At 35.9% G+C, this 19536-nt stretch overlaps 1 protein-coding gene across 4 annotated transcripts in view; it reads right to left on the reverse strand.

Annotated features, from left to right (window-relative positions):
* The window catches only part of SLIT2 (slit guidance ligand 2), a 361028-nt gene that overhangs the window by 143796 nt on the left and 197696 nt on the right, over positions 1–19536 (reverse strand). For all 4 annotated transcript variants that reach the window (XM_059674520.1, XM_059674503.1, XM_059674511.1 and 1 more), the window contains exons 5-6: positions 17838–17909; positions 4902–4973 (exon numbers count right to left, since the gene is read on the reverse strand). In XM_059674520.1, coding sequence (XP_059530503.1) covers positions 4902–4973; positions 17838–17909 — 144 coding nt within the window. The remainder of the gene's footprint in view (positions 1–4901; positions 4974–17837; positions 17910–19536) is intronic.

Genomic DNA, 19536 nt, shown 5'->3' on the forward strand with positions numbered 1-19536 from the left:
TTTTAGGGCTACGTGGTGATGATCATGGTTTCCTGAAACTAGACTAAGTAAGATGGGTGGTCATGGGAGATATGGTGAAAATAAGCATAATTCTTTCTTGGTTCAAATTTTTCCTATTTCCCCCTAACAAGCATTGTTAGTTTGTTATTATTATTTCTACTGCTACTTCTCCTCACGTATTATCATCCAATATTTCCTGAATGGCTCTTATTTTTATGGCAATATGGAATATCATAAAAATAAAAAAGGCAGGCATAAAACCTGTCTGAAAATAACAAATAGGCCAACTGGTGAAATGAATTACTCAAGTTACAAAAACTTAGAATTAATAAGATGAAGGAAAAGAATTCGCTTTTCTCTCCCTCTCTGTCTTCGGGGAAGTCTGGTTGTGACAACAAAATGTGAAGACAGCTATTCCAGGAGTGTGTGAGGACAGTGTGGAGACGGAATATGATTCTAGCATATAGTACAGTGTTGACTAAACAGGACAAGCTGCTGAAGGAGGCGAGAAAGATGGGATCAATAGCCCAGGTGGATACCTTTGATATTGGAGAAGGGTTGTAATTAGAGATTGCAAATTCACTTGCCTACCAAGGCCAGGCAGGGAATAAACATGAGAGAAGCAGGCTGGATATGCAAAAATATGATGAGGGAGAGAGAAGGAGAGCAGCGCACAGCTGGGAACCAGGAGGGCCCTGGAAAACTAGCGATGCTCTTCTTTGTTGTAGAGTTAGTATCCAGCTCCCACGGACTACTGCTCTGTGGTACTGGAAGGCTGCTGAAGAATCTGATTTTCTCAAGAAGCTCGAGTTTGAAATTTTTAGATCAATTCTCCTAATTTTTAATTTTAAATACTGGCAACCAACTCAAATATTTCAAAAAGTCCATGGGCCAAGTCTGCTTGGGTGAAACAAGGTACATTTGTGAGGCTACGTTAGGCCAGATGGCGGCTACCGTTGTTAAAGGTGGGATGCGGGGGGTGCTCGGGGTTGAGGGATTAATTTAAACTTCTCAGCAAAGTAGGGCACAGCAGTTACATGTCTGGAACATGCACTGACCCTCTTTGCTCTCCAGTTTTGCAATGTATTGAATGATGTAAGAACTAATCCAAGTGATTTGAATTAAGTCACATAGGGGGTAAAAAAAAAAAAAAGCCCACTTTATGCAGGACCTATAATGCATTGAATTGGTTGGTTCATGCTATCTAAAAGCCTGTAGCATTTTCCATGTACTCAAGTGAAATGAGATTTCTTTTCAAACGCCATTTAAATATATCCTGATGTTTGCACTAAAAGGTTTCACTTCTCAAAGGGATTTGCTTTCCAATGACCCCTTTTTCAGCCCTAAAAATTGCTGCTGACTTTCTATAGCGAAAATCTCCAGAGTACACGCCATACTAAAATGTGACTTGGGGGATAAGATCTTTTTTAAAGTAATTCAGTGCAGCAGACACACATTAATTTGAAACTATAATTTCTTATGATGCCACAGAAAACAGAATTTCACTTGGTGCTGACGCTGGTGGCTATCAATTTGAAGTCTTCTCTCAAAATGTTAGTTTGCATAGTGCAACTGAAGAAATAAATTATCTTAGCATTTTTATTCAGTATCTATGTCGGCAAAGCAGTTTTGATACTGGGACCTGGTAATGGAGCAATACGTGGAACCAAAGAAACTGTATTTAAAGGTTAATAATAAATACATATTAATTAGGTCTGATGATATGTTTATGCTATGGTCATGCAAAAGTCCATTTCTGTGTTCAACTTCAAAATTCTCTCTTTGTAATGAGAATGTATTCTTGTACAAAGGACATCTTGGTATTGAAATACAAAATGTTAGTCTTGCTAATTATGTAGGCCCCTTTGGACTTACATCTGGACTTATTTTTTCTATTTTCTTAGTGCCAGGCATAGGATTTGGCAGAGAGTTTGATATTTAATGGATATGAATCACCGTGTTTCAATTAAATTAAATTATGTGCATTCTATAGAAAAAAAAACACCTAAAATTAGCAACTCAAGGGATATATTTCATTTCTAGTCTAGCCTCCAAAGAAAAAGTAAACATTGATCTAGATTTAATTTTCAAAGTTATTTTTGGGATAGTATCTCCATATTTAGGAAAAAAAGTTCTATATTTTACCAACCAGAATTCCACAATAAGGGCATGAACATACAGGTGATAAACGGCCTACTTGCTTTCATCTACCTAAACTTTCCCTTCTTGAGCTTTATTCACTCTTTCTACCTAATCTAACAAATTTTCATTAATGGCCCTGGATCACCACTCCTCTTGTTTGGCCTCAGTATATTCAAACATTCATAAATGGTTCATTGAATTAAAATTTTAAAAAATCTAAACCATTGGGAGCCTGAATTGATGTATGTGCAAATTAACGTCCTTTCATTATTCCCACATAGTGAGATGGTTTAATCTAAAGAGCTATGATTGGTAAAAATACGCAAAACAGAGAACAAACTTCCTGCAGCCCTTTAGAAGTGAACTCCATAAAAAAGCTCCTGAGGAAATGTTTATAATAGGCGAACTTCTTTTACCTAACAAGGTATTTGGGCTTGATGAATTCCAGTGGTTTCAGTACTTCATTCAATTTTTCCTTAAATTCATCAACTAATTTCTCTAAAGGTTATATGAATTATAAAAATTTTAAAATTAACATATATGATAAAAGAATGTGTGCTTGACTTTATAAATTTTCAATATAAATGTTTAAATCCTTTTGAAAGAAAGGCATGCTTTCTGTGCTGATTTTATGTGTTTATTTTATTTTATTTTTTTTAGCAAACAAACTCAGACCAATCTGTATCTTTTTGAGACATACATATTAGGTCCCCAAAAGAGTTTTAAATGTTAGATTTCGATTTTAATTCCATGAACCATAAAATGTTTATTACTCTCTGATGTGGTCATGACAGGAGGTATTTTTAAAGTCACTTTTTAGATAGTTTGCTCACACAGCACACAATGAATGAGGTGATTGTGTTTTCATGAATTTACTGTTTCTGAAAGCAATTATATTAACTTACAACAAATAAGCAAATTAATAGTTACTGTATTAACTGGTAGCGGGATTTTAATGCCAAACACAGTGCTTGGCACATAGCAGATTTTCTTTCTCACATATTCTCTCTCTCTCCATGTAAATATGTAAATATTTTAAAGTATACATATTATTTATATTCTTTCTGTCACTATAGAGTACTCAACATATACTCAATATATTATATATAAATTATTCCACATCTAATAAATATTTAAACTCTTAATAACAAAGTACATTAGGAATTTTCAATTTGTCCAAAACACTCAGCAAATTTCCACAAAATGATTGCTATCATTCATCTTCCTAGTTAGGAGCACTGATTTAGTGTCAATTTGTTTGGCTTTATTAGCTCCGCTGAATTAAATAACTTCTGTGGCAATCTCTTCACATACAAAGTTTACTGGCATTGGCTACCGTCCTGACATCAGATGAGTATCATGAAACCATAGTTGTATCCTAATTATTCTGACTCTGAATTAGCATCAGTGAGCTTCGTATATTAAAACTGGCTCTGGAACACAATTTAAAAGGTGGCCTTATAACTACACTGTGTATGGTTTGCACTTGGAATATTTTTCCTATAGAAAAAGTTAAAAGTTAGGCTGTTATCAATCAAAACCAAGATGACTTCTCCTGTGGTCAGAGAACAGTATATATTCTTATAATAGTTTACCTCAATGAACTTATTCTTACATAAGCCTTTAAAAATAATTAGCAACAACATCACATGACGCAGCTAAAAACTCTATTATTCAATTATTCACAATTAAAATCAAAATCATATAGAAAATATTGCAAAATAAGTCATTCTGATCGAAACATTACATTTTTTTTTTCAGAATTACATCCTGTTCCTCAAACTTAATTTATAAAGCAATGGAATCCTTTTTTTCAGGAGGCTTTTGTGATTCCTGGGTAACTTTAACCAGCTGGGCTAAAAATTCAAAACTTCTTCACATTTAATTCAATTTTGGATTTCTGCATACATTGAGTCAGGGATAAATGAGAGCATAGAAAAACAGTTTATATGGGGGAGAAATGTGTACGTATATTTTAAAAGCTGTAAAAAGCTGACTCTTTGACTGGAAAAAAAAATTTCATAAATGGACAGGTGGCTTCCCTTGCGTTAGGAACTCTAGTTTTCATTAAAATTATTTTTATTATAATTAATCATTTAATTTAAATTAGGTTACTAAGTCGAGGATCTGTAGAGATTATTCAGTTGCTGCTAACCAATTCTGTCAGTCGTGTCTGCCCAGATAGTTCAGATCTGTGAGTTGTGCTTTACTAAGTCAGTAGTGAAGACTTGAATGGAACCTATTGGGCCGCTCATTAAAATTAGAATGTCAATTTCAAAAGAACCTTGCAAAAACGATGTCAAGTTATCTGGTCAAAAAGGACATTTTACAGTGAGACAATATCTTTCCATTGCATAGCAACTACAACCTATACCCACATATCAGCTACACAGAGGTTTATTTTTTGTTGTGATTTTTCCTATACAACTGATGTTATCTTATGACTTAGCAATCCTGGGAATTCCCACGAATCCCGTGAATCAGAATAGTTTATCATAAGAAGAGACACGCCAAGGACATTATGTGTGAACATTTGCGTGTCCCTCTTACATAGACCATGTTACCTTAACATACAGCTACGCACAAGGTCTTGCACACACCCGTTTGGACTCTTTCCTGTTTTCACCATGAGTTATTAAGGCATCTCTTTACGAGACCATTTTGACCCTGGGTTTTAAGCTAACAGATAAGCTTCCACATTAGCATCCCCCCCGGACACAAAGCTCTCGTGAGGAGTCAGAGAAATCAGAGGTACTCACAGCACTTCCAGGTCCCGGAGAGCCCTGAACGCCCCATCTTCGATACAGCTGATCTGGTTGTAATCCAGTTGCCTGTTTAACGGATGAGAGGATATGTGTAAAAGGCTGAAGACTTGCAGGGTGAGGGAAAGGAAGTCTCTTGAAGGGACGAAGAAGCCCTGCCTGCAGGAACTGAAATGCTCTCCCATATACACTCATCGGCTGAAGAATGTCAGGAGCCATTCTGGCCTCCATGCCGCCCGCCACTGAAATCTCTTTTTGTTCTGAACTGTCTGTGCAAATAGCAGCCCTTGGAGAGCTCCTGTAAATAATAACTGCACCTTATATTAAATGCCATAGGAATGCAATTTCATTACATCAAGAAAAGCTATCCATTAAGAGCTTTCAGCGTCATCTTGCTGAAACAATTTCATTAAGGTAAAGGACTGTAAATCACTTAATGTCACACGCACCCCCTCAGTGACCTAACAGAATCCATTTATCAGAGAAGCCCAGCTGCATGTTAATTTCACTATCCTTGGCAAGAAAGAGCGAGACTACTTTTAGATTTTCTCCTTTTTAAACGCAGTTTTCCTTCGAGAACTCCAAATCAAGAAAGAGAAATGAGGTACCATAGATCTTCCCGCAGTCCCAACCAGGAATCCACGTAGCAAGCCAGCAGTTGTTCTATTTTAAGCGTCACTATGCTCATAATTTGCATTGTTTATCATTATATACGAATTCCCTGCCCTGTAAACGCGGCATCCTTTTCAGTGAGGGAACTTCCTGAGTGATACCACTCTCCAGGAAATAAGTGTTTAAAATATTAGGAAATCAATAACCATTTTTGTTTTTCTCAAAGATGCTAATTTCAGCCCAAACCCCTACAAAACATATACTGCAGCAGCAGCGTGAAAACGCTACCTATATCTAAGGTAAAAAGTTAAAAGGCTGTATCTGTTCCTCGTAAATAACACAAAATTGAAACAAATGAATCTTTTCTTGCAGCTTGTTGAAGTTCAAAGTTTGGAGAAAAAGAATAGGCTGCTCCAAACTTGGTTAAGTCTGCTTTTTCCTGCCACTTGTTTTTGGAATTAAAACTTCCTTATTTACACAAAGGAATTTACTTTGTTAAAAGGAATGGTTAAGTAGTAAATCCTACCTGTCCTATCCATTTTTTTTTCTTCCTAATAAGCAGTGTTTAAATCTAGTAGCTTGGTGCTTAGCAATATTATTATTCCAGTGAAGAAAAAGTATTTCAGTGCTTCACTTGGGATAGAAGCGGGATGTTTGATGAAATAATCAGAGGGGTTGTCAGCTCCACGTGAAGCTGCGCAGGGGCAAGACTGGGATCAGAGTATGACTGCATCTCGTCCTGGTTTCCAGCTCAGCATTCACCCAGAGGGCTAATTCATATCCGAGGTCTGTTCTTGCAACCACTGTTTAAACATTCCCACAGAATCGCCGTTTCTCTCATAAAACTACTGGGAAAAAAGTGCAAGGAGTGAATCCAGAGGGGCCTCTTTGAATTCCTTACTCTAGAAATTATGTACCTCCACAATGTCTCATGAAATATACATCTCATTTCACGAGGGTCTCCAGGGGACACAATCATACAGGAGGCTCTCTTGATGTCATGCAAATGGTACAATCTAGGACATGCCATATTAAAAAACAGGCAAACTCCGGAGAAGATGCAATTTTATTGCTTTTGTCAACGAAGGCTTTCCCCAAATAATAGCTACCATTCATGCTGCTGTAATAGCCCAAAGCATTCTACTTATTGGGAAGTAATGCAGAAGTATGATTTTATTTTCAAGAAGATTTTAAAGACCCATGATATAATACGGCGGCTGCGGGTTCCAAGGAAACACATTTTCGAGCGCTCTTGATTTTTACAGATTAAATTCATTTAACGATTAAGCGAATAACCTTTTTTTATTTTAAAGTGCTAAATATATATCTACACGACTATTCTCTAACCTTTCAGACGATTTATCAAAGCCATTTAAAAGAGGACAATGGCATGGAGTGTTACCCTTGACACACTACGAAAGAGAAATTGTTTCCAGACAAATTGGCAAAATCTTTTAATGCTCTCAAATTTGCCTAATGCAGTCTCCAGGTTAATCTGTAAAAGGGTGAGCGGTATGTTTGCCCATATCTTAATATCCTGAGCTGTCAAAGTATAAATCAGTGCTGACAAAGCTTCTTTTAAATCATGCATACTATCCACAAAGGGGGGCCAGCACGCTGGCGGGCACTCCAGCAAACCCTGTCCTACAAGAACTGAAAGGCAGGCTACTTTCTGTCTCCCACCAGACACTGAGACCCCCTGGGAACTTCGCTAATTTCACCTCTGTAGCATTGCTCTGGGTTACATGCTTCCGATTCCTAACGGAGATCTTAGCACTTATTGGTGCTAAAACATTAAGACTATTTGGCTCTCATAGGACCAGAGGTTTCCTTAGAAGTTTTCTGGACGCCATCCTATCTCTGTCCACATATCTTCTGAGGACAAAGTTATTTTTATGAAAATGTGACCTGTGAATGGACAATCAAAATCAAAATGAATAATTTTTTCATCAACTGGTGGATTTTATTCTATTCAAAGGAATATTTATGGAAATAGCCGAGCCCGCATGACTGCCCATGAGAAAAATTCTGCATAAACTTCCATTTGTTTGCATAGGGTTCAAGATAAACAGTGTCAAAAGTATGCAATAGTGTAATTTATTTCAGGGGTTCTGGACTGTTTTTCTGCACCTCGTTTTTTTCTCAAATGGCTCACTCCCTTCTCCCCTACCTTTCAAACCCTGGCACTTCTGCTTTCTGTAAACGAAAAAGGATCTGTTGTCAGCCATGCATTTGGAGACAGGCAGCCTGTTTACACGAGGTTTCCGTTTGTGCCATGAAATTATTTTGAATTAAGGAATTAGTAAGAGGAAAGTTTTTTCCCCTTCTTCTCCAAAAAGTAATGTCACAACTTCCCTAGCTGGTTTGGCTAAGTGGTTAGAGCATCGACCCACAGACTGAAAGGGTCCCAGGTTTGATTCCAGTCAAGAGCATGTACCTTGGTTACAGGCTCCATCCCTGGCCTGATGGGGGCTCATGAGGGAGGCAACCAATTTATGTGTCTCTCTCATATCAATGTGTGTGTATGTTTTTTTTCTCTCTCTTCCCCTATTCCTTCCATTCTCACTAAAAAATCAATGGGGAAAATATCCTCAGGTAAGGATTAACGAAAAAACAAACAATAACAACAACAAAAAATAATGTCACAACTATTCAGCCAGACAGAGTGGAAATCTGTTGATTTGGGGATGCTAAGAGCACTAGGCACGTCGGGGCGACTTCAGGATGCTTTCCTGGCATAGGGGCCGCTTTTACGGAGGAAGCAAACTACCACTTTCCTGATTTTCTGGGAAGAAAAACATGGTAGAGAAGGTATTATCAGTAGTTTCAGACCGTCAGCGGACATGTGCTAGCGCAGAATTTTGTGTCTTCTCCTTATTTTTCTACCTCCAACCCCTTTCTGTTTAAATTCCAAATCTCCTCTCTGTCCGATCCTTCACTGCCCTAGTCTGTGGTGTGTTCTAACGCATTTGCTTTATCTTTAATTTCATAAAAATGAAAATATTACAATGAATAGAGAACCTTCAAGACCTCTCTTGGCACCAACCTTCTATGATTCTCTTTTCAGTGGCAACACCTCTCCTGGTGCTCTAAAATAACTCTAGACACCCGTTTCTCCCCCCTCATACTGCTAAATTTAGTCTCCGACAACGCACTGTCTTTGTTTAGAGATGGAACTCTCTGTGCCTCACAAACAACAAATTTCTAAAGCTGGTCTGATATTTTTAACACTAAAAATAATTTAGCCTAGTTTCAGATTTTGATCAATTCTAGATGAGAGACAATATATAATGTTGCTAAATATAAGTTTTCAAAATAGCTATATTAAATGACAGAAAGGTAAACCGTTGCTAACTTGGCATTCTGAAATGTAGTTAGAGACGTTGTATTCTGTTACTTTTAAGTGTTTCTCGGGGATTCCTTTTTTAATTTGTCTAAGTTTAAATAGCATACTATGTTTGAGTTATACGTATAAAACTTTCCTTCCTAAATTAACTTCAGTTCGTGTTTTTTTTTCTTACCCATAGAAAATTCATATTTCACTTCAATATCTTATTACAAATTGATTTTTGAAAGAATTAGAACATAAACTATTCTTAACTCTGAAACAATAGTGAACATAAAACATCTCTAATAATTTCTAAGTCAGTCAGGTTCCCTCAATGTCTCAAAATAAATTATTATGACTCTGCTCTGGCTTTCCAGGTGTCTTTTCCTTAAGTTACAGGAAATACAAGTTCCGTTCATATTCATATGACTATTATAAGATGGCAAAATCCAAAATTTTAGCTGACTTAAAATGCATCAGAGTAATAAGGATCAATATGAGGGCATGAGAAATTTTTGCTATTTGGGAACAAAGGTGATGGAGCATATAAATTAACTCATTGAACGCCATAAGCGTCTGTAGATGCAAACGACAGGCCTTCCCCATATGCCACGTGCGTCTATATAAAAAAAAATTTCCCTAAGTGGCAGACCTGACCAACTTTAAGATCATCTTTTTGTGAGAATTTTCAACTAAAAATATTCAAGAATACCCAAATTGTGAGTAATATATTTATTTTTATAATATTCATTGCAAAGTGATTTTTTAAATTAAAATCAAAATATCATGGTATGTGGGATGGTTTCCATTTTGGACACATGCCAGTTAACTGGTGAAGTAGGAGAAAAAGAAAAAAATGCTGTTAAGGTTTAAGGATTTGGGCATGACCCGTTCTATTTTTTTTTTCCCTTGCATGTATAAAATTCAGGCCAATAAGTGCTTAACCATACAAATCTTATACAAATAACAATTGTTTAAGAACTAGTCTAGGATTTAAATTACAATGAATGGAAGCATAAGAATGATGTAAATTGATCCATATAAATGAACATCCTAGACAGAAGTTTCAGCGACTCTTATCATTTACCTCAGCATAAAATCATAATCTGAGTTAACCTGGGTATTAGTCAAGAAAATAACCAAGATAAGGACCATTCTGAGGAATGCGAAATAACTTTCATTATTTGTGAAATTAACCTTTTTGCAATCTTTCAAACAACATTTTGTGTTTTGCTTTGTTTTTCATAGGAATAAAGAATTTCAGTTTTTATTGAAATAATTTATGGTATGAAGTTACATTCAATTGTCAATTGTTGGGAGGAAACAAAAGTAGCTATAAGAGAGACAAAAACAAAAATAAATGAAAGACAACCAAGTTGACCTGCATGTTCTGGTTACACTAAGCAAAATAATCGAAGGTGGTGGAAACTGAAATTGACTATAATTGCGACCAGTTGTGATGAACAAACATTTGGTCTTGTTCAAAAGATTCACAGAGACATTTGGTCCAAGCCAAACTGCGTACCTAACCCTGCAATTTTCAACCTTTTTCATCTCATGACACAGGTAAACTAATCACTAAAATTCTGAGGTATAGCATAAATATGCATATTTTTGCTGCTCCGATGAGAAATTGTATTATTATGATTATTATTCATTTTTAATCCTCGACTGAGAATATGTTTTATATTGACTTTTTTAGAGTGAGGGAGAGGGAGAGAGAGAGAGAGGAGAGAGAGAGAGAGAGAGAGAGAGAGAGAGAGAGAGAGAGAGAGAGAGAGAGAGATAGGTTGCCTCCCATACACATCCTGACTAGGAATCGATCTTGCAACTTTTTGCTGCAGAGAATATGCTCTAACCAACTGAGTGACCTGGTAAGGGCCATTGTATAATTTTGTAGAAATCAAAACTATGTATAATTTTGATTCATTTACAGAAGATGGGTCTTATTGTGTTAGCTGTTGTCATTTTTTTGGTTGACAATCCAAAAGGAAAGAAGTCAGTGCCCCTGACTAAATAATCAGGTAACTGCATGTCTTAAAATTCTTGTGGCACACTGGTTGAAAATTGCTGACCTAAACCCTTGTGGCATCACCAGTCAGGCTTCGAGGCAAGATGGGTAATTACTGCAATACAAGCACAATGGGATTATTGGACCAATAAAACATGATAGACTTTTAAATGTCTTAATCCTATAAACAAACAGTAGAAACACATTTGAAGGACTATTTGAAACCAGGGACATTCTAAGCAGAGGCGTTCTGAACAGCACCAAATATCAAGGACCACTCAGCATGGACCAAATGTTGGCTGAATGCTTTGGACAGGACCAGATGTACAACAAGCGTATTTATTCAATGCACAGCTATTGGCAGAGACTGTATATGCACCATCTCATTAGTCCTCATAACACCTTCAATAAAAGTTAAGTATTATCATCTTGATTTTATAAACGAGAAGCTGAGGCTCACAGACTTAAATAACTTATTCAAAATAGTAGTAAATAGTTGGTGAAATTTTGATTCAAATTTAAATTTATGTACATTTGGAACCCCCACTCAATAACAAGTGGCCAGGGTAACAGATTCAGGAATTACTCATTCTGAAAATGGGTAAGTGTGGGGAGGGGTAGGCTCAATTAAATCTCTGATGGCCTAGTTTCAAGGAAGAACCCAGCAAATGAAGAGAGGTAAACAAATCCTGAGAAGAAAGAGATTGCAGTAGTCTGAAATAAGCATGTGTGAGGGTTGGAAAAAACCTGATCCTTAAAAATCTGGTAGATTCCAGGAAGACAAAAAATAAAAACAGCATTCCCTATGATGGAGATTGGCACAATCAAAGAACAGTTGTAAGCAGAGGCTCTACACTGTTTACAGTAAATGTTCTCCAGAGAGAGGCCATTTGGGCTTGAGCAAAGAGCTTGTGTGCAGATTAAGAGGGAGAGAGGGATGGGAACCTGGGTGGAAGTCAGGTATGAGCAGTTAGGTTGTCTAAAGAGACTAGCTGCTATGCCATTTAATAACAATCACTTCTTTCTCAGGGAAGAGTCTATATTCCTATAGACCCTGCAGAACTATGACAATATTCTTCTGTGTCCATAAGGCTTTGCCATAGTATCTATAACAAAGTGTTTTTTTATATAAACTAAATGATTTTTAATGAATTTTTATTGATTTAAAAGAGGAAGGAAGAGGGAGAGAGAGATAGAAACATCAATGATGAGAGAGAATCATTGATTGGCTGACCCCTGAATGTCCCCCACTGGGGATCAAGCCCACAACCCGGGCACCTGCCCTGACCAGGAATGGAACTAAGACCTCCTAGTTTATAGGTTGAAGCTCAAGCACTGAGCCACATTGGCCAGGCAATACACTGAATGATTTTAAAACAAATAATGACGGGATGAAAAAGAAGGCTTTGTGAAAATAAATCTGCCTGCAATGTTAAATTACCTAATGAGAACGTGAAATGCAGATCAAAATTTAATTTTCATGCCACTGAATAGTATAGAGGTAGCAAAGAGAGGCTGTTCAGTGTTCAGGAATGTAGGAACCTAAAGAGCTGGCCTGTCTCCAGTACAACATAACAGCCACAGCAAAATCATGCCAATTCCTATTTTGTACATATGTGAGTTGGATTCCCAATTAATCAGACATCCTTGTGTTTTATTTGTTTTGGAAAGTGTTTATGAAGATTGTATAGATTCATTGTTACATGAGAGAATGCCATCATTGACGAAAGCAAATTTGGAGCGGTTGTTGGAAGCACACTTGAGTATAGCTGTTGGGGATTATCACAGAATTCAGTGTGCTTTTAGAGTGAGTATTAACCAGGAAAATTACAGGACCACGGACAGTTCCCATGGACAGTTCTACGGGCATCTTCCTGATATATTTCACATTCAAGGACCCAACAACAGCTGGTTACCTCTTATGTCTATAGACAAACTTCTGGGTGTTAAGGGGAGCTCTGGGCCTCATAATACAAAACTCAATGTACTCTATCTAAGTGTAGAGTCATCTCTACAGGTCTGTTCAGATGGTTTTATGTCCCACTGAAGACCTGAGGCATCTAATCCAACACCAAGGATAGCAGACCCCTTGAAAGAGGAACTGATCTCCCCTTCTCAGTCTCTTCAGCCTCATCTTACCGAAAACACTCTAGAAAAGAGCTGGGGTCCCTAAAAGCTACAATTTCAATTTGATGTCAATAGATTTTATTTGTATGATAATTATTTAATAAGTATGTAAGTATGAAAAGAAATGTCTTGCCCTAAACATGTAAACTAGCTGATTAGAGTAGACATTTTGCAATTCTGACTTAAGTTATGTGACAAATCTAAAGTAAGTTTTGCATTTGTATGGAAAATATAACAATATAAATCAACTCTTCTGTTTGCCAAATCTTCTTATTGCCAATAATCACTGCAACCCAAATTGGGTAATTTGTTTCCTTAAATGTCATGGTCATACACATCTGTTTCCCAAATGATACCATGACTTACTCAAAGAGAACCAAGCTAGATCCTCTTTAACTTAGGCTCTTGTCTATCAATTAATGCATGTCAAAAAAAGAATAAATGTAATATTTTCCATAATGTACTTTTTACCAAGAGGAAGATTTCCCGGACAATGATGGTAAGGTTCTTACCAGATGGAGGGTTAATGCATTTGGGATAAAGCAAGTAAATGGAAGGGAATTTATTTATGAACAATGAAAAGTAAAGTTTCACTGGAACATGCTGTACATTTGGAGGATGTACTGCAAAATGAAATTAGAAAAAAGGCAAGTGTGATTTATATTACACAGTATAGCTGAAATAATGCTTGTTGAAATTTAATTATTTTTAAGTATCCATCTTGGACTCACTAAATAAACTAATAGTGAAGTATGACAGAGTTTGCTTTTGTGATATGAATAACAACTAGCAATCTGCTTAATTTTTAAGTGTATATATTTGTACTTTTTTTCATTGAAATCCTAGAATAACTATAACTAGGGATGTTTTCTTATAAATTCAAGAGATTTTGGAAGGATTTTTATACTCAGAAAGTACATACTGAGAGAATAAGCTTGCAAGGCTCAGCAATAAAGCAAGGTTTAATTTGAATATTCCCCTAAATTATTCAACATTATTCAATTAAATGGAAATATCTCATAAATCCTTGTTTAAAAAAAAACACAGTAGCGTAATGTAACATGTCTTTGTTTAAGATCTGATCAGAAGGCAGTGAAGGCTTTACTGAATCAGTGTTAAATACATGAGATATATGCAAAATTGATTTTTTTAAAAAAGTGGTATAAACTGTGATTACCATTTTGGTGAGGCCTGGGTTGGTAATGATATGGTATCAATACTTTAATTCATACTTGATTGGGGAGTTTGAAAACACAGATGTAAATCTTATGGAAAAGTGCAGCCGGGGACTGTTATAAACACTATAATTTAGGTGGTATTTTAATATGATCTTGTTATTCTCGGATCTTACCGTCTAAAATGTCAGGAAAACGCAAGTGGTTTCCATTGCAGCCAGAGAAACTTAGGTAACAAAATAAAATATAAAGAATTTTAATCCGGTTAAGGAATTAATAGAGAAAAGCCAAAAGGGTATGGGAAGTCAGCCCCGGAGATGCTGAAGAGCAAGATAAATGTCCCTCTGTCTGGCATGGTTTCTGTGTGGCTGGCCTGCAGGAAGAGGACCAAGATCCGCTAATCTGCAAAATTTCCACAGCATCAGTTTCATATTGTCAGGATGCTGCCTTGAGCATAGCTAGCCAATCCACCCGATTAAAGAAAGTCCTTCCACTGAAAGTCTTCTAATAACTGGAATTTGCTCTGAGGAAGGCCTGACTGTAGTAAATCCAATAAACCCAATACGGTGCATCAGGTTGGCTTTTAGTGCTAAACAAAATACCACCTTGATGCCACCTGAGCACATATTCCTTCTGTCTAACCTTTTTTTTTTTTTTCTCTTTTACTCTCAATGACCAGGAACAGTAGCCATCCTGGCACCATACAGGATTGTCCAGATTGTAAATGCATATCCTGAAATGCAAATAGGTCTGTACCTCTCCTTCCCACACTGAATATTACTAATATTATTAATGCAAATATATTTGGCCTTCATTGAGGCATTACTTGATAATGTATGGTCACCCCTTTAATAATATTATGAACTCAAGTTTACCCTCATATTAAATATACTTTACCAGATATATATATTTTTCACTTTTTTTCCTTTTTATTTTATTTTTTAAAATTTGTTTTATTGCTTAAGGCATTACAAAGAGTATTACACATGTCTCCCTTTTTTTCCCCTTGACCTTCCCCCAGCCTCTCCTACCCCCCAGTGTCTTGTGTCAATTGGTTATGCTTATATGCATGCATACAAGTCCTCTTAAGAGATCGACCAGATATATTTTTAACTTTTAATGAAAAAAATTTGAACTTTATATAAAGACCCATGAAACTGGACATTTTTTGAACAATGTAGTTTGAACTACATTTTAATTATAGTTCAAACTATATTCATTAGCTATGATCCTAATGAATTAAATAAACCTAAAAATGCATTGTGGTATTTCAACATTGCTCTGATAGTCTTTCCCATTGTTACATGAAAGGCAGTAAAAATAGTGGGAATAAATTCTATCTTTGTACAGCCTCGTTAGTAAATTCTGACTTCCTCCATCCCACCCTTGCCACTATTTCTGAATACAAACCAACCTCTCCAAAGATTCCTTTATATTTTCTTTTATAAACTCTTTCCTACAGAATTCCCTAATAACTTCAAACAATCCTTTTTTTTATATCTCTTGCTCTCCTCAGCACCTATAGCACTTAATATTGGCATCTTGGGTGAGTCATTTAGCACTTTCTGATGTATTTTATTTTTCCATTCTGTAGCTCATGTCTAAAGAACCCCTAATGGACATGGGTTTCTTCTCCATTACTACTATTGTAAATGTCCTGCTTTTCTCTCTTCTTACTCTATCTTTTCCAAGGTTAACTTCTAGCTGTTGATTAGTGAGTACCTGCAGAATGAAAACCACTCTATTTCACAGCATTTTACTGTTAGAAACAGTCTTGTACATATCTTTCTCCCCTAATACTCACAACAAAACCAAGCAATTATTATGTTCATTTTATAAAAGTGAAAACTAAGGCTAAGTTTACTAATTTGTCATAGCTCCAAATCCAATGAATACCAAAAGATTCTGAGACTCCAGTACTAATCTCATCTCACTGAATACATAATAACTCTCATTAATTTTTTTGGTGGGTGGGGATAACGCATGTGGGGAAAAAAGATTTGCAAAAATCCTGCTAAGTCAATAATGCATTCCCTTCAGCACACTGGCTAGCACTTTACTTTTTTGTTATCTCTAAACTTTTAAAATCACATTTTTTTAAGGATAACAGAGGAGGATATTACCAAGAATCTCACCATGACCTGCATCCTGTTCCAAACTGTATCCTTAAATTCGGCAGAAGGATTACTTATAGACTCGGATTCCATGAATATCTTTCCTAAGAAGCAAAAGCCACCTGTTTTAAGGACTTAGAGATAATACTATGGTAAGATTGTAAGTGCATTCCCAAAGGGTGGTCAACTGTAGCCATTACTATCCTTTTACAGTGACAAATAGGCAACTTGAGTAGGTGCTACATAGGATCTTTATGTTCTGACATAATATACAGAGGCCGTTTTGAACACTCTATATCGCCGAGTCTACAGGCAGACTTCTCGGAGCCCTAGCTAAAGAAGATAAAGAGAAAGCAAATAAGATCCTTTGAACATGTAAACACTCTTAAAAAACTAGGACCACGATTTCAATGGCTCGACACAGTTACATCCAGAAGCCACTATTTTTCTCTTGACTTGTACATGTAGAAAGTACACATTTACAACAAAAACCATTTACACGGGAGAGAAGCTATAGAAGCCAAGACGTGTAGCATTATAAACAATCATCCTATTTGACGAGGAAGAACATCTGTCTCACTTTTTCCATTGAAAAAAATGTTGGATCCCACCATGGAGAATCCTGAATATAAGTTAATTCTTGACACAGCCCCTGCCCTGTTTATGACCAGTTAAAAAGTACTGAATTCCTGATAGTTAAGCTCAGCATTCAGGGGCTTCTCTCCCCCTACATTTCAAGCTAATGCAAAGGATAAAGAAACATTTTATTCCCTCACTTTCACAGGCAATCCAAAACCATCATTTTCAAAGGATAATATGGTATTTTAAAATGTATAAAAGTATATACTGGCAATATTAGTATTGCCACTGAGATTTTAAATCCAATACATATCACCAGAGCCACGGGCACTTAGAACAAACACTACAGTTTAAAGATTGATCAAGGGGACATACAGAAAGCAGTATTTTTTTTCTTGTTCCTATTTAAAGAAGGTTATGCATATATTCTTCCATAAAGATATGAAGGAAAATAGATGTAAGAAAAATATTCACACAAAGGGAAATGCATAATTTTTCTCCTCTCATATTGTTGGTGTTTAATGAAAATGGTGATCTAAAAGCTATTTTAGAAAGCTATAGCTCTAGGCTGTAGGTATCTCTAACGAGAAAATATTATCTACTCTTTCTGGAAAAAATAGTTTATAGTCTGCATATCCAATAAACAGCAGTAACAACCGAAAAGGGAGTTATTGAAATAAGCTGACAGTAAAAGGCAGAAAATACATTGCAAATATCTTTTAATCAAATCACTTCTCAGATTTAACAAGATTAATCACAAGGTTTGAAGAATGAATTTGATAACCAGTTCAGATTCAAGACATCTAAATGAGAATCCTTGCCGATAAATTGTGAAAACAATATAAAACTTACTTTACAAGCTCTCCTAATCAAGCATAAAGATACATTGGGCTTTCACCACTTCTCATTACTGTTTCTTTAATATAAATTTAACATTAAAATAGGATGGCTTTAAAAAGCCGTAGACATTTTTAAAAAACTACTTACAAATTTTTAATGTCAACTGCTCCACGGAAAGCCTTCCTTGGAATTGCCTGAATTTGGTTTTCACTGAGGTCTCTAAAAAATAACAAAAAAAGAGAATAAGATCAAGCTATAATATATTTAATTATTTTAATCAATTTATTTGAGAAGTTATAGAATACTTCTAAAAATGTACTAAAACATCATAATGAAATCCATAGCATAACATGCAATTTCTAATACAAACATTTTATATTTCTCATATAAATTACAAGGCTAGACTAAATGGTGTTTTGAAGTACTTTTCCAGATCTTTAATTGCATAATTAATTCTAGAATATGGTTCTCTTAAATTTAAGAGTTGATTCAATTCTGTGCAATAAAATATTTATTCAAAACAAATAGAAATTTTTTCATAACTCAATTTCAAGGGGTTCTAAAGTGTTAGCACTGATATTTCTACATCACTGACATAACTTACAAAGTATATAGGAAAGCAGTCCATTTTAACATCCCAGAGAAGAGAGTGCAACAATTGATAAAATCTGCGCAGTATGATTAAGTTTTCATAGCACTTTAAGTAATCTTGAAAATGGAACATGGCAGTACTAACCCAACAATAAAACCAACAGTTCTTGCATGAAATATTAATAGCAAGTTGAATTAAAACCTTCTTTAAATAATTCTATTATAACCATAAACACAGCCTGTCTGTATTTGCATTTTAATTTAATTGAGAAATACATTTTAATCAAAGGAGAAAAGCACTCTAAGTCGGAATGAGAAGTTAGTAAAAAAAATCACTCATCTCATGAAATAGAACATTATTTTACTTCCCGAGTTCGGATGCAATTCCATGTGCTCACGTAGTGTTATTAGCCTTAACAAGTAGGATATAAATACACAATGAGCAATGCCACTGGAAAGCAGAAAATGCTTGCCTCATTTTAAGCAACTACTACATAGCAGAAAGTTGAAATATCAAATAAATAAATGATTAAAATAACCAGTATGGTGCTAAAATTATCACTAAAAATTTAAGATAACTGCTGCTCATGAAGAAATGCGAAGCTACGAACCACGGAGCATAGCTGATGAGAACAGAGCCATTTTCCAACGATGTGGAGGCAAACTGGACAGATTCATACTGAAGCTTCTCATGGCCAGAGCTCCTTGCTCACACACTTATGGCCACGCAATAAGGATAATTGGCAGATGGAAAGATTTAGTGTGTGGTCTTGACCTCATTAACACTAAGTTTTAAACAACTAAGATTTGCATTTATAGCTCACTATCCACAGTGTTCAAAGAAAAATGTTTGCTAAGCAATTTGTAAAGAAATAAATATTAGTCTATTTAAAGAGTAAAGGTCTTTAGTTAAAAAAAAAAGGAAGCAAAAACGCATACATTATTTCCAACAGTGAACGGGCAGTATGTGCTCGAGTGGAAGTTCAGGCGGCCACCCATTCCCTAAGCACTGTGGCTCTGTCACTGCTGTTTTGGGAAATCCCTAAGAGTGATAAAGCTTCATTTCCCTAAAAAGTCCTTATTTCTCCAGCTTGTCTTTAATTGAGACCAACTTCCTTACTTTGTTTACTTCCTTACTTTGTTTAATTACAGAGAGTTAACGATACGTATTTAAAAGTCCCGATACTAGAAAGTGTTCGAAGGAGGCTACCGAGCAAGAAGAAGGTAAAGAGAGATATTGGAGAAAGAAAACACA

The sequence above is a fragment of the Myotis daubentonii genome, chromosome 1 (assembly GCF_963259705.1).
Source record: "Myotis daubentonii chromosome 1, mMyoDau2.1, whole genome shotgun sequence".
NCBI classification, from domain to species: domain Eukaryota; kingdom Metazoa; phylum Chordata; class Mammalia; order Chiroptera; family Vespertilionidae; genus Myotis; species Myotis daubentonii.